General features: G+C 45.8%; 1 protein-coding gene across 1 annotated transcript; it reads left to right on the top strand.

Moving 5' to 3' along the window:
• The first annotated feature begins 3,123 nt into the window (after window positions 1-3,123).
• On the top strand, window positions 3,124-3,668 carry LOC111080236. Its single transcript, XM_041593054.1, has 2 exons — window positions 3,124-3,222; window positions 3,282-3,668. Exon 2 carries the CDS (start codon window positions 3,299-3,301, stop codon window positions 3,662-3,664), a length of 366 nt encoding a protein of 121 aa, XP_041448988.1. The 5' UTR covers window positions 3,124-3,222; window positions 3,282-3,298; the 3' UTR covers window positions 3,665-3,668.
• The last annotated feature ends 10,583 nt before the right edge of the window (window positions 3,669-14,251 follow it).

The raw sequence follows: 14,251 nt of genomic DNA, 5'->3' as shown, positions 1-14,251 counted from the left end.
CTCTTCTGTTTCCCCCCCGGTTGCAAGTCCCGGCTAACACGATAAGTGAGAGCCAGTGAGGGCAGCAGCCAGACACTCATGTGGCAACCAGACACGGCCCAAAACTTGGTGCCACAAAACTGTTAAACGCAAACTGTGAGCGGGAACAACAACCGGCAGGCGGCAGGCAGCAGGCAGGCAGCAGGGCGAGTGCTCGTAGTTATTCCTGCTGGCTGGATTTTTGCGTGTGACAACATACTGTGGCCATCGCTTGTGTAACTCAAAGCGCTCCTGTGGCAGAACTTCGCCAAGCCAGAAGGCAACACGTCGGCTACTTGATATCGAAGAAGAGCAGGCGACAAGAAATTGCAATTGCAGCAATTACGAACGACTTGAAAGACGTTGAGGAAGCCAAAGAACAAGTTTGATGCAGTAGCACATGCAGATCGAGTTGGTGAACTATTAATACGAGTATAAGGTAGAATTTGATGAGAGAAAACGGCTTGAATTGCTTGATTGCTTGGCTTGTAAGACCAATAAAACCGAACAAAGGGAAACTCTTATTTTACACACACAGACACACACACACACACACTGCCTCGAGAGCTGGAGTTACGCAAACAAAAAGCAATTAGCCAGCACAAATCCAGGGGAAAAACCAACACCGAATCAAGTCGCAAAGAGAAATAGTCCAATAATAAATAAATAAAACTTAAAGCAACTCACATTAATGAGCCCGAGCTCCAGCTCCAGTCGCAGCCCCAGCTCCAGCTCCAGCCCGCGTGGCGCCACTTGGCATGACAAACATGTGGCGCACGTGGTCGGACTTCAGGCGGACTTTCGTGGGAATGGAGAGCGAGAGTCCTGCACTAATTCCCTAACATGTCACGAATCATATTGAACATGCGGCTCGCTGTGCCAAATGATGATGAGCGCAGGAGGCAGAGGCAGGCCAATGACGAGAGAAGCAGACGGACAGACGGAAAGACGGAAAGCATAGAAATTAAGCCGAAATGTTGTCTGTTTCCGTTACCAATGCGGAGTGTGGGTGGGGGCAACACTTGACTCATTTTCTACATGTGCCGCATACTAAGAGTGCACTCCTGCCTACCTTTTTTCCCCCAGCTGCTCATTTCGGATCGCTGGCAATTATAATGGTTATGCGGCGTGTGTGTGTGCGCGCGGGGCAAATTGTGTAATTTTTCACGAATTTTCATGCATTGCTCCGCTCTTGCCCCATTAATTATTATTTTGCTAGCACATTTCGCTGATTTATTGAGTGTCGGCTGTAGGGAGAATGGAGATATATATACATACATACACTGAAATATATACATACATACGTCTGTATGTATATCATTTATAAATAATTCCAACAGCTGCAATCAGTGCGGCCTACAAATCTCTGACCGAAAAAAAATGAACAAAAATTAAATGAAAATTGCAAAAATGAAATTACATGCAGTCTTCCACTTGAGAAGAGCAGACGGAAAAGCAGGCAATGGAAATTATTAAACAATCAACAGCTGAAACAGAAGTAACGGAATGCCTAGACAGACACCATACCCTGGAATATAGTATGCCCCCCTGCCCCTTGCCATGGCGCATTAAAAGCCTGCCACATTCCGACCGCCATTAAGTCAAATGGATGAGCTTCTGTGTAATAAAATTTTTTATTATCATCTGTCGCTTGCGCTTGAAGCATCCAAATGAAAACCCACAATAAACAAAAAAAACGAAAACGAAAAAAATGAAAAACAAGAAGGACGGGCCTGGACTTAAGGGGTATGCAACTTTTGATACCCTTTGCAGATTGGTTATGTCAGCAACATACATTTAATTTCGATCCGATTCAGATGCAGTCGAAGAATGAGAAAAATGAAAGTACAGTGAAGAATATAAATACGTCTAATTTCACCACACATAACATTATCCTTTTTTACTTCTCTGGCACACCTGGCACCTTTGACCTTTTTGGAGTAGCCAAAATGAATGGGCCAACCCATGGATCCCATGGCCTGTCAGATCAACAACACAACAGTCAGTGAGTGGTCTTGGTCTTGGTAAATTCACACAAAATACGCGAGTATTACGAACAGGGAAAGAGGGACTGACAGACAGGCGCAGGCATTCACGAATTATGGTCAACAACAACAACAACAACAATTGGGGGAACATCCGCCACAAACTTTCGAAAAACAATTTTTTCATTTTGTCTGCCTGCCTGCCTGTTTTTATTTTATTTTATTTACAATATTTTCTTTTTTGTTTTTTTTTTTTTTAGTTTTATGGCATTTTAAAAGTAGTCAAAGGCCGTTCGCTACCATCACCATACTCTTCTGCAGCGAATCCGGTATTTCACACTCCACTGGCGTGAAAATTCATTAAAAAATTGTGTTTAACACGAAAAAAACAAAAAACAAAAAACAGCGGACATTTTTTCACTGTTGGATGCAACCGAATCTGAATACTGATGCTCTCACGGATCTTTGCCGTAATGGCGGTACTTTTGGGGTATACTTTTTGACATTTATTTGACGCATGGCAATGCTGTTCATAAATTTTCCCAGACGAAATGCAATTTTCATGCGCAAGAGGAGCGGTTGGGGGCCCAACGAAAAGAACCCACTTGGTGGCCGAACTCTGGCTGTGTGTGTCTTGAGTAGGCACCACTCGGATGAGTGACTTGGAAATGGAACTGGAACTGGAACTGGGGGGCCTGTCATCGCCAGTCGTGATGCCAATCAGCATACAATGGGCCACCCCAGCTCTGGGCAATATGTGGAAAAACAATTTAGAGCGAAGAGATGGGGGGCAACAGAACAATGCCGAAAGGCCTTGGTGACTCGTCAGAATGGAGCAGTCTCATTTGTTATGCAAGCTACATTTCCGTTTCCGGTTAACACAGTTAACAGCACGACTCGAGAGAGTCACAAATACATTTGAAAGAACAAGAACACGAACAAACGATGGAACGTCAAGTCAAGGGAAGTTATTTGCATTTGTCGACTGATTAATTACAGGACAGCTGAGCTCGAGGAACTGCAGGCGAAAAAAAAAAAAACAACAATGTACGAGTACGAATAAGGTTAACCATTACGACTGTTACATTACTTATCCCGTTTTTAGATGGTCTACCTTGATTATACTCTGAGATCCAGGCACTCAACGTACTTCCAGTCACACAAACAATTCCGAGTAGACTCCTCGCACAAGCTGAAACGAAAGTATCTCGAACGATACGTAAGTAAATCGAATAGAATTAAATAGCCAACATCTAGCCATAGCCCCCAATCATGCAGAGAAATAATATACGACAATGGCCGATGGCTTGAACTTCACAATACCGCCATTCCCGGACAGGAAAACGATAAATCCCTTTGTCTATACAACTGTCAAATCTGTCAAATCCTCGTGCCCGGGGATGAGTGCGAGCATCTGGATGGTCCTCGGGGGCATGATTCTGGCAGCTCGTATGCTGTGGTTAGCCCTGCGGGCTACACCACCTGAGCAGATGGACGAGTTCGTGCTGGAGAAGGTGGAAGGAGAGCAGGCCGAGTATGCTGAAGAGCATCTAAAGGATCAGCGCAAGCATCACAGAAAGAAACAACTAAAGCCCGCAGACGCAGCGAACAATCGTCGAATGCATTGGGAGCATAGCCAGCCGCGATATTTGCCCAGATAACTTACATGACGACACATAATGTTGTCCCCCACAGACACTTACGACCAAAACAGAGAGCGAATGCCGCAGATTGTGGTGCCACACTCAGGCAATACAAAACACATTCATCCAGGAAATACCTGGGACGCACACTAATGAGTTGCTCTTCAGATTTTTGGCTGTATAATCAAATAAATTCTGCGTGGTAATAGATTGTGGAATAGCTGACATTCTGGGTTACCCGCTGCGTATACGTAACCTTTTTATTTATTTTTTTTTTTGCAAAAATGCAAATGTTTTGAAAGCGAAAAATATTTGTATTTGCAGCTTATTTGCATATTTGCAACAAGCGTCGCATTGCGGTCGCAAAAGTCGCTACAAAATAGTCGCTTAAAATGCATTTAGGTCTCCGAACCCTTTCGCGTAGGCACATAAGCGCGAGCAGGTGGAGTGGGGTGGCAGTTGGGGTGGTGGGGTGCCAAATGTTTATCCAACACGTACCGTCAATAAATTGTCCCCGTACCCAAAGCGCATTGAGTATCTGCGAAGCAGTTTATCATTATTTTCCAGCTTGAGGCACACATTAATAATTATCGCCGGTGCAGGGAGAATGACAATGGTCAGACGAGCGGGTCTTGGGGGAGGGTCAGATGCTTTATGTTGACTGCCTCAATGTTGCATAATTGCAAATGGGGAGGGGCTGCTGTTGTAAAGAAGACAAGTGGCACCCTGAGATCGTTCCCGGTACAGGGATACATCACTGACTCTCATCACGACCATCCTCTGCACTCGTTCACAGCACAAGCTCCACTGCCGCTGCCGCTGCCACTGCCACTCCCACTAACAGCCCTCCCTCAGTCAGCGCCGCATTGGCGCCCCTCACCAGGCTGCGTGGCAGACAAAATGGAATGCTGCAGTGACTGTCAAGTCAAGTTGGCCGCAACACGTTGCCCCTAATGATTTATCATCGCTCATGCTTGTGCTTATGAGTGCTGCAAGATGATGTGGATGATGATGATGACGATGATGATGATGATAATGATGAGTGCAAGTGCGAGAGAGTCTGCCTGATGCTCCTCAAGTGGTGCCTCCTCTGGCAGAGCGTTAATGCACTATGCTCGGTGCTTCAGGCATCCTTCAGCTGCATTTAAGCCAACACCAATTTATGCAGAGTGTTTGTCTAGCTTTTGGCTCTCTCTTGTGTGTGTGTGTGTGTGTGTGTGATGATTTGGTTTCATCTTTCAATTGAATGTACATAGCTTTGTATTAGCATTTGTTGGCACTCACTTGTGGAGCTCTTTAACAAGAGCGGCAGCAAACGAAACGATTTGTTTTTGCTGGGAATGACTAATCCAATTAATTAATTGGCTAATCGTACTTGGGCAGAGAGAGTCAATTGATAATACTTGAAGCTGCATTTAAGGATAATAGCTGTATTCAATCAACAGCAAAAACCAAATGTCTACTACTATTATTAAAGCGTAAAACGATTCAATTCATTCGTTATTTGATATATTTTAAATGCTTATTTAGTTACTGCCTCGATGTGCATCGATTGACAGCACACAAGATGATAACAGAATATCCTTGATAGCTGCAGTCTGGCTGGGAGTACGGTGATGATACAACATCAATCAGCAGAGAGTATCGATGCTTTCCACTTGATGCTACTAGAATTAAAAGTCCAAGGCGAGAGCCAAAGTCGTTCCATCTTCAAATTAAAGGCAATCAAGCAGAGTCCTGCCACCTCTCTGGGTCCTGTTTCAGCATAAGGGTCCGGTGGCATTTTCTGTCCGGCAATGAAGACATTTTGAATAGCACAAAAACAAACAAGCGGCAACCAAATGCCATAGCACTTGCCACTGCCACTGCCACTGCCACTGCTACTGCCTTTGGTCTTGCCTTCGGTCTCTACTTCTTTGGGTCTTAGCTCAGGTAAAAATAAATTGTAAATAATTCCGTTTATGCGGCATGCGAAGACAAAACACATAAAACTGCCAAGCAACCAACCAACCAACCAGCCAGCCAGCCAGCCATTCAGCCATTCGAGCCAGGCCAAGACAAGGCGAGGCGAGGCCCCCAACCGGAGAAGGAGAAGCTATGGCTAGGGTCGAAGGTAAGGCGAACCCCAAGTGCTGTTAGAATTTACTACTGCTCTGTCGGATGAGGAGTGGGTTGGGGATGAGCGGTGGAAAGCGTGTGGCTGGGGCACGACGACGCTGCAGGTCATTTTCATGGCTGCCGTGGCATACGTAATTGAATAGCAGACAGCAGGAATAAGGAACAGGAACCAGTGTACTGGGATCGCATGGGGATGACGACGGAAAGGGGGAATGGGGGTGGGGGGAATGGGGGATGGGGATGAGGCGGACCAAATATACCTCGCACTCGTTGGATTAATTTTTAATGAATTCTCTCTCTCTCCTTTTGGCCCCTGCCTGTTGTACAACTGCTTTTGCCTCTGCTTCTTCTTTCAGTTGGTCTTCGTCTCAGTACTCATTCCCATTGCCATTCCCATTCCCATTCCCATTGCTGCGACGTCTTGCATTTAGACCGTCTTTATTTGCGGCAGCCAAGACAAATACACAATAAAGAGACGTCAGAGACACGTGTATGTGTGTGCTTGCGTGTGTGTGTGTGAGCCAACACGAGGATATAAAAACTTAAGTGAGCTTGAGCACTGCCAGAGGGCAGGATCGGGAGTGGGCTGAAAAAGTATAGGACTGCGGCACTTAAACCATTTCCGTCATTCAAGCTCTCGCGTCAGTCAGGTCTGCCGCTGGCTCATATGCAAATGGCACTGCGTATGAAATGGCAGATGAGCCAAAGGGCTGAGAGCAGGAATTATGAAAAATGCGATGGCAGCGGGTAGCAGAAAGCGGGGGCGGTGCGAATGCAAGCAGATTAACATTTAAATTAAAAAAGCAAAGGCCGCAAAGTGCAAAGCCAAACAAATAAGATAGAGAGAGAGAGAGTCGACGTGGTGATACCATGCATTGCAGGGGCACATCTCTAGATAGGGGCCAGCAGGTACTGTGCTCTTTTTTAGTTAATTAGTTAATTAATATTAGTTAAAATATAAAGATGATGGGAATCATTAGTTAGTTAATTATTATTAGTTAAAAAATAAAGATGATGGGAATCATTCGCCACTTTCGCGGAGTCATCTGCTATACGGGTATTTCCAGCTTTGGCCTTAGCCTCACATACCCTTTCCTCGTGGAATACAATGGGCATAGAAACTGCAGCGAGCACAAGCCCCAAAAAAAAAGCTTACTCTCTCTCTCTCTCTCCTGCTGCTGGCCCTCTCTCTCACTCTCCTCTCGTTCAGCTCTCAGTTGCGAAACAGCTGCTCGGCCCGTTGCATATTTCCGCTTTTGTTGTGCCTAATTATTATTGTGGGTGCTCCCAAGTTTCGGTTTATCCCTCGACTTCCGTTGCCCATTTTCCTACATTCCTATATTTGCTTTACTTAATTTGTGGGCCAGTGCCAGTTGCCAAGTGAACGGCTAAATGAACTTTAACTATAATATTTTCGGTTCAATTGACAATTTGATGATTATTTTCTAGTCATTTTGTGTTCTAGTTGAAGCCCAAAAAAAAAGGCGCAAAGCTGCAGCTGGCGGCCAAAGCTTTCGTTTGCCATGCAATTGAGCAAGCTTTCAGTTGTAAGCTCTGCAAGGCAATGCAATGCAGTTATGCGCGTAAAAGTTGTGAAATTTGAAAATCAGGCTCAAGTAATTTCGAAGGACACAACGTCCCGACAATATTCACATTATGTGATAGAAACTCTAGTCCTCACGGACATTCCAAGGGGTGAGTGAAACCGCAAATAAATAAAATCCAATGGCTGGCCTTTTGCTTTGAATTGAATGCCTGAGCAAACAGAAAACACAGCAAATGGGAAAACTCTAGCCCGAAGCGTGCTCTAGTCCTATCCCCATGGGATTAAAGATGGAATAGAAAGCTGTACAAGCACAGCACAATGTTTGTTCTCAATGAGTAAACAATTTTTAATGAATTTTCACATAATTATGGCAGAATTCAAGAAGCCAATCCGCAAAGTCAAATGGATCCATTATAATGCGTTTAAATTATTGTTGAAAGTATTTTTGAACTCTACGAATTAATCATTTACAAATTGTTGTTGGCATTTTACGAAAGGGCGCAAGAGCTGGGCAAGAGCAATCAAAATGTTGCAGCATTTTGGAGTTGTAAGAAAAATGGAAAATACTGTTTTTCCTCGCACTCTTTCTCTGTGTGGCACATTCTCAGTTATTGCATAAATTATTTATGTAGTTATTTTTGTCTTTTGCCCTTGCCCTGAACACCACCCACCCCTTGCTACACCACTCCACCTGCAAGGTGTGTGTTTTTCTCAAATAGTTTCTCGAATGCGGATTCAATTTTCCGAGGCCACAAGAAGAGAGATAGAGAGAGAGGGAGAGCAGGACCCTTCGTGCATATTCAAATCAAATAAAATTCTTTGCTCAAAATTAAATGTTTAAAAATTTAAAAACTTGTTCCTGGCAATGTTCTCCGCTCTCTCCCGTAGGAGTCGTTAATTTTTATCACTTCTCCTCTTCCAGGCTGTGTCTCTGTCTGTGTTTTTGGCTGCATTCTGCCAGTTCTGTGAACTGCATTGGGGGCCATCCATGGGAGCAGGTGTTTGGCCATTTCCTTGAGACGTCATTTCTTATTAAAGCCAAGCTGGGGGACAGGACACGACAGGCCAAGAAAGGACAGACCGCAAATGGCCAAGAAATGCAGTGGAAATTGGGTAAAGAGTGATGCCCAAAAGAGAACTCTGAGGCAATACTCTACACTCTGTTTTGGGATGCTGGGATGCATGCCATCCCTACCATTATTCCTGAAAACCCTTCATACCCTTCACAGAGATAGAGTACATTTGGCATTGGGACGCGACATGCATACCTAATGACCGAAACTCTCTGCCAGAAAAGTAATAAAGCGTAACCAGCCAGGCAGAGGGTCAGGTCAAAGCGGAATTCGTCAGCAAAAGTAATAGGAATTGAATGGGGGATGGCAGACAACCAGCTAGACCAGACCAGACCAGCTACAACCGACACAGACCCCAAACGAGAGAGAGAGAGAGAAACGGAATCAAATGAACGAAAGACGAAAACCGTTGCCTGCTTTTGGGCGGTCGCCATTCGCTGACTATCTCCGTCTCTAGTTTCGTCTCCGGCTGATTATGAATACGGAATACGGTGACCGCAGGCTGCAGTCGCAGCCCAGAGGTCGTCGCTCGACGGTCGCTCGTGTCGCATACGTAAGCAGCGTGCCACACGTTGCAGTTCTTTGTTGTAAATTGGGAAATATGCAAATCAGTCTCAGACGATCAACAGGATGGAGTGGAGACAGCCAGAGTTCGCCCGTCCCCCGTTCCCAACCAGTCATCATCAGCATCATCATCAGCTTGCATTCATTCTGGGGGTTTGGTGGTTGGGGGGGCGGGTATGGGGCTGGACCTGCAGTCCAAGGACTCGTCGCTCCTTTTTTGGTTCCTTGCTTTCGGGTTGGATTTGTGGCCAATTCTGGTGGCGCGCGTGACCTGGACCCCGAGGCTGGTACTCTTTGGTTTCGCTTTAAGCCATGCAAACTGACGGCCACTTGAAGGCCACAACTTGACCATAAGCTGTCTTTCCCTCTCCGGCAGGAGGCAAGCGGCAGTGGCAGGAGTCTCTGTCATAATCCTAATTGGACAAGAGCGAAAAAGTTTCTAGTTGGCATATTTTTAATGATTGCAAATCTGCTTCTAAAGTGCAATAAATATTGGGTTGAGTCCTCGATTCCCATCTTTGGGCGCACGAATTGCCAATTTACACTGGACTACAAAGCTGTAGTTCCAAATATCAGCGTATTCTCTTTTCGTATCCCAGGTCTGTGCCAAAATAAAACTAAATACAAATTATGAGCAATCCATTGATCAAAGAAAACCCATTTGCTGCTGTTTAGTGTAATCTTAAAAGGATAAACAAAATGAAATGCAATGCCAGAGAAAGAAAAACACAGGGAGCCGCGCTCCAAGCCGCCGAAAAGTTGTCAAAATATATATATAAAAATTAAAAACTTTTAGCCTACAAATGTCAGCAGCCATTGCCAGACAACGATGGTGGGGTGGGTCAGGGGTCAAACAGAGAGGAAGAGTGGGGTAGAAGAGCCAACCCAAATGAGAACCAAGAGGCGAAGGAGAACGAGAAACGAAACCAATAAAGCAAAACAAATCCACTTAAATGGGCCAAGTGGCGATGGCCACAGCCAAAAGCGGGCAGGGGCAGCTCGAGGGAGTGAGAGAGAGAGAGAGAGGCGAGTGAGACAGCAGTGGTGGCAAAAGTGACAAAGTTAAATTCGAAACTCATAAATTGGCTTATCCACTTAACTGTTAACGGGTTCTCTCTCTGGCCAGGACCAAGTTTTGTTGCCAAAAAAAAAAAAAACAAAAAGGGAGAAAAAAAAGCGACTCTCTCACATCCACACGAAAATGGTAAAAACCGTTGGCTAATAATGGCGACGGGCCCAAAAACTGGCGCCAGCATCGATCAGGACATGGCCACGAGTCGGTCTCGAACTCGGACCCTGCCTTTTCATTTGCCGGGAAAACTTTGCTTGTGCCTGCACCTTCCTGCTCCTGTCCAGGGGCTATCTGAACTTTTCGCATCATACTTCAATCAGCGTCAGTCACTGCCGCCGCATGTCCTTCAACTGTGCTGCAGCCGACGACGAGGCCGTGCCGCGTGGTGGCACTGCAGCAGCCACAAGTCTGATGACTTTCTTACGCTCCTGAGTCATGATGTTGTCCTCAATTTGTTGTGTATTTGTGTGTGTTTTTTGAGCAGGAGTTTTTGAACGCAGTGAATGCGGAATCCTTTTCAGAGTATTTCCAGCTTAAATCACAGATGGATGGCTCGCAGAATTACAGGATTTATGAAAGGTTAAGCGAACCATAAGGATGGAATCCACCTTTTCGGTTGGCTTGCGACACATGCCACACTACACTCCACACCACACACTCTTCGTGCCCGGCTGCCATTTGCAACAAATTGCAGCTCATTAGTTCGAAATATGGCAGGCAAAAACGTAGAATAAATGCTGAGACAAAAGCATAAAACAGAAATTCAAGGCGGTGTCAGGCGGAGCCAGGGAAATTGCAGGAAAATTTCCAGTTTTACATTGCAAATATCTTGCAGCGGCACTGTGGAGTGGATGTCACAAAAAACCAGGCATAATTCAACACCAAGCAGAAGGGAGTGTTGCATCTGCAGTTGAGAGTTTTTTCAGCACCTGCCGGCTAGATTGCACCCACTGTATCCTGCCACAATTGCAAGCAGCTGCAACTGATGCGAATTTCTTGCAAAAATTCCAACCAAACGGAAAAGAGTTGAGCCAAGAGTTGCAATAAAAATAAAATACACCTGACGCCTTTCCCAAGACACGGCTTTAATGTGGCTGCAGGGGTTGCAGTGGGCCGGCGGCGGTGGTGTGGCTGTGTGTGGGATCGTGTGGCCATACTTAAACATATATACAAATATTTAGTTGTGAATGTGAGTGAAATATTTGCATGCGGAAGTGACCACACAACCCACACACACACAGAGACTCATTTATGGCATAATTAATTAGAAATTATACGCGTTCTGCTTGTGTAATTTGCATATTAGTCGGCCAGCAGTCGGCCAGCAGTTGGCCAGCAGTCGGCGCCCAGAGGGGACAGAGAGAGAGAAGGAGAGAGGTGATGGCATGTCACAAGCTGACGCTTCATTGCCACCACAGAACATTCCACATACGCTCCTCTGCAGGGCATCCGTGGATGGGTGGGTACCCACCAGTCAGCAGTCAATTAAAGTGCATTTTTTGAGACAAGATATCGGATATATCTGCCAGGCCTGTCATTAGTAATTTTATTTATCCTCCATTGCTCTCGCTCTGTTGTATTCCCTGGAAAATAGTTTCGTGGTGCTTCACCCACCATTAATGAAATCTTTGGCGGAAGATCCAAGTAATTGCCGGCGCATCAATACATCTCTGACAAACATCTGCGGTTGGGTTTTGGGTGGGGGAGGGTTCTGTCCTTGGGGGGCCTGTCCTTTGCAGCGGCAAACGGCAAAATCCGAAATGCAATTTTCCACTTGTTCGCTCCGCTCCGCTCGTCTGTCGCTTTCACAGACCAATTCGATCTGACGTTTGTTCGCTTGAATTTAATGCCATTAAATGTTTTCGCTGATTTTGCAGAATCGGTTTCTATTATTCATAGATTACTACAGCCCCCCGGCCCCACCCACCGCACAACCATTAGCCTGCCACCAAGCAAGTCTTTTGTTTTCGTTTGCCAAAAAACGTTGTATCGGAATCGAGAAATGCGAAAAATACGAGCAAAGTAATCAAGTTTCCCGCGGGGGTTGCCCACTCCTTAAAATGTAACAAATTCGTGACAAACGAAGTAGAAACTCAACCCGGAACCCTGTTGGCGGGGCGGGAAGGGGAGGGAGTGCTCTCTGGGAAATACTCGAGTGAAAGGAGTGGAGGTGTTGCCGGAACTGTTGCTTAAGTAAAGTTTATTTGATGGGCGCGTGTTTCATTTGGAAACCCCAGATACCTTGTCTCCCCCCTGCCAGCTCTTTGGGGACCCTGCTCATAACTTATTTAACCGAAATGCCCAGAAATAACATTTGTGCTTGGCATAACTAATGGCTTTAAAGCGGCCCACACCCCCCTGACGCGGCCGAGCACCGCATATCTTGTAGATTCCTGCGGCGTATTTATTTCTAGAAAAAAAAACAAGATAGAAAGGGTAGCCGCCTCGCATGCCGCAGCCCTGGATGCCCTTACAGATCCATCGTTCTATATTGATATTCTATAGTGCCCAAAGTGATTCCAAAACCTGGTCAAAATCGAATACACCCGCTTTGCGAGGGTATATAAAAAAAAAAAACTTGTTAATGGCCTGTGGTTACAACTGTCAAGGCACGTAACTAGGCGGTGGTGGTTGGTCTCTGGGTGGGGGCAACCTGAAAAAGTTTGCTCTTTGAATCTTCCTTCTGCCCGTTCCAGCCGTCGGCAGACCTTAGACCCCGTTGAGCATCATAATCCGAACCACTTTCAGCAGCTAATAAAGCTCTCACCTATAAATAATTTACAATTTATCATAAATTATCACAGAAGCAGGGCAACATAGAGATGGAAGTCGTGGATAAAAAACGAAAAATATCCATGACAAATTTTGTAATTAAATGTAATGAAAAATCCTGAAAAATATTATTTATTTCCCCTCGAAAACCGACTAAGTTGGCGCTGGTGCTAATGATGATTAAGTGTGCCACATTCGCGCTGCCTTCACCTACGTATCCACCCCACCTGCCACTAGACAAAGTTTCGAGTTATCAAAACGCGAAAACCCGCAAAAATGTATTAAACTTGTCGCGGTGGCAGGTAGCTCCACAGCCATGGAAAGAAAGAGAGAGAGAGAGAGAGTGAGAGGTGGTTGAGAGGAAGGCAGAGGTAGCGGTGTGTCTAGACTGCTTACTTAATAATAATTTGCCAAACAATATCAACAACAAACAAACGAAGGAACAAACAAACAAACAAACAAACAGGAGGCGAAAGGCATCTCATTTTAAGAGCCCGAAAACACGAGGAGAGAATCGGTGTCTGTGGGAGGGTAATTCGCAATATTTGCTGAAATTTACACCAGCCAAAAGAGGGAGGTGCGGGTCCTAGTATCAGGATGTTGGATGTTGGTATTAAAGAGAGAGAGAGAGAGCATGTCTTGAATTTCAAAAATAAAACAAAATATACCAACAAACATTGTCTGGCACTGTCACACACACTCCCTTTCTCTTTCTCTCTCACTCTCTGTGTTTGTGTGGCAAGCTGATCAAATGGACACCGGATGCACAAGGGGCAGAACAGGGCAGGGCAGCCTTTTGCAGGCGAACAGACAACCAGACAACCGGAAGGAAGCTCTACCGATACTTGGCAGCTTTTGTCACATTTTCAGCAGATTCTGTGCATAAGCCAGTCCAATTTCTAGCTAGATTACCACTCGTCATTCCTTCGCCTCGGCTAGGATGCGAAACTTTAAAAGATACACCCCCCCCACCGAATGCCACCGCGCCACGGAGCAGTGTGTGCGTGTGGCGGCGGGACACGCTCCGGGCAAAAGCCAAACCCGGAAAAGATGATTAATTCAAAGTTATTAGAAACCTGACTGAAATTTATAATGCCCCCAGCGCCGAGGGTATGGATGGGATACCGCAAGGCAGGGGCCCACAGAGACAGAAGGTGAAATGACTCTCAGTCAAGAGCTGCACTCGAAAGGTGCCACCGTCACACCGTCACTGTGACTAGTCTGTGCAGCTGCCTCTGTCGTGTCTTGGTTGCTCCATCTACGAGTATATCTGTTGCCTCTGCTGCTATAGCTGCTGGAGCTTCCTCTTCTTCTGGTGCCTCTGAATCCGTATCTGCAGCTGCCACTGCCTCCATAAGTATGCAACACTTTCTGACTGGCTCAAGCCACTTGACGGTGTAGTTGGGAGGAGATGCCAGTTCTGAGCGAACTGCCAGTTGAAAACCCCCGCTCCCGTCCCT

This window comes from Drosophila obscura, unplaced genomic scaffold (genome assembly GCF_018151105.1).
Source record: "Drosophila obscura isolate BZ-5 IFL unplaced genomic scaffold, ASM1815110v1 contig_186, whole genome shotgun sequence".
NCBI classification, from domain to species: Eukaryota; Metazoa; Arthropoda; class Insecta; order Diptera; family Drosophilidae; genus Drosophila; species Drosophila obscura.
The sequence above is the reverse complement of the archived record's forward strand: the minus strand, read 5'-3'. Positions and strand labels throughout refer to the sequence as shown.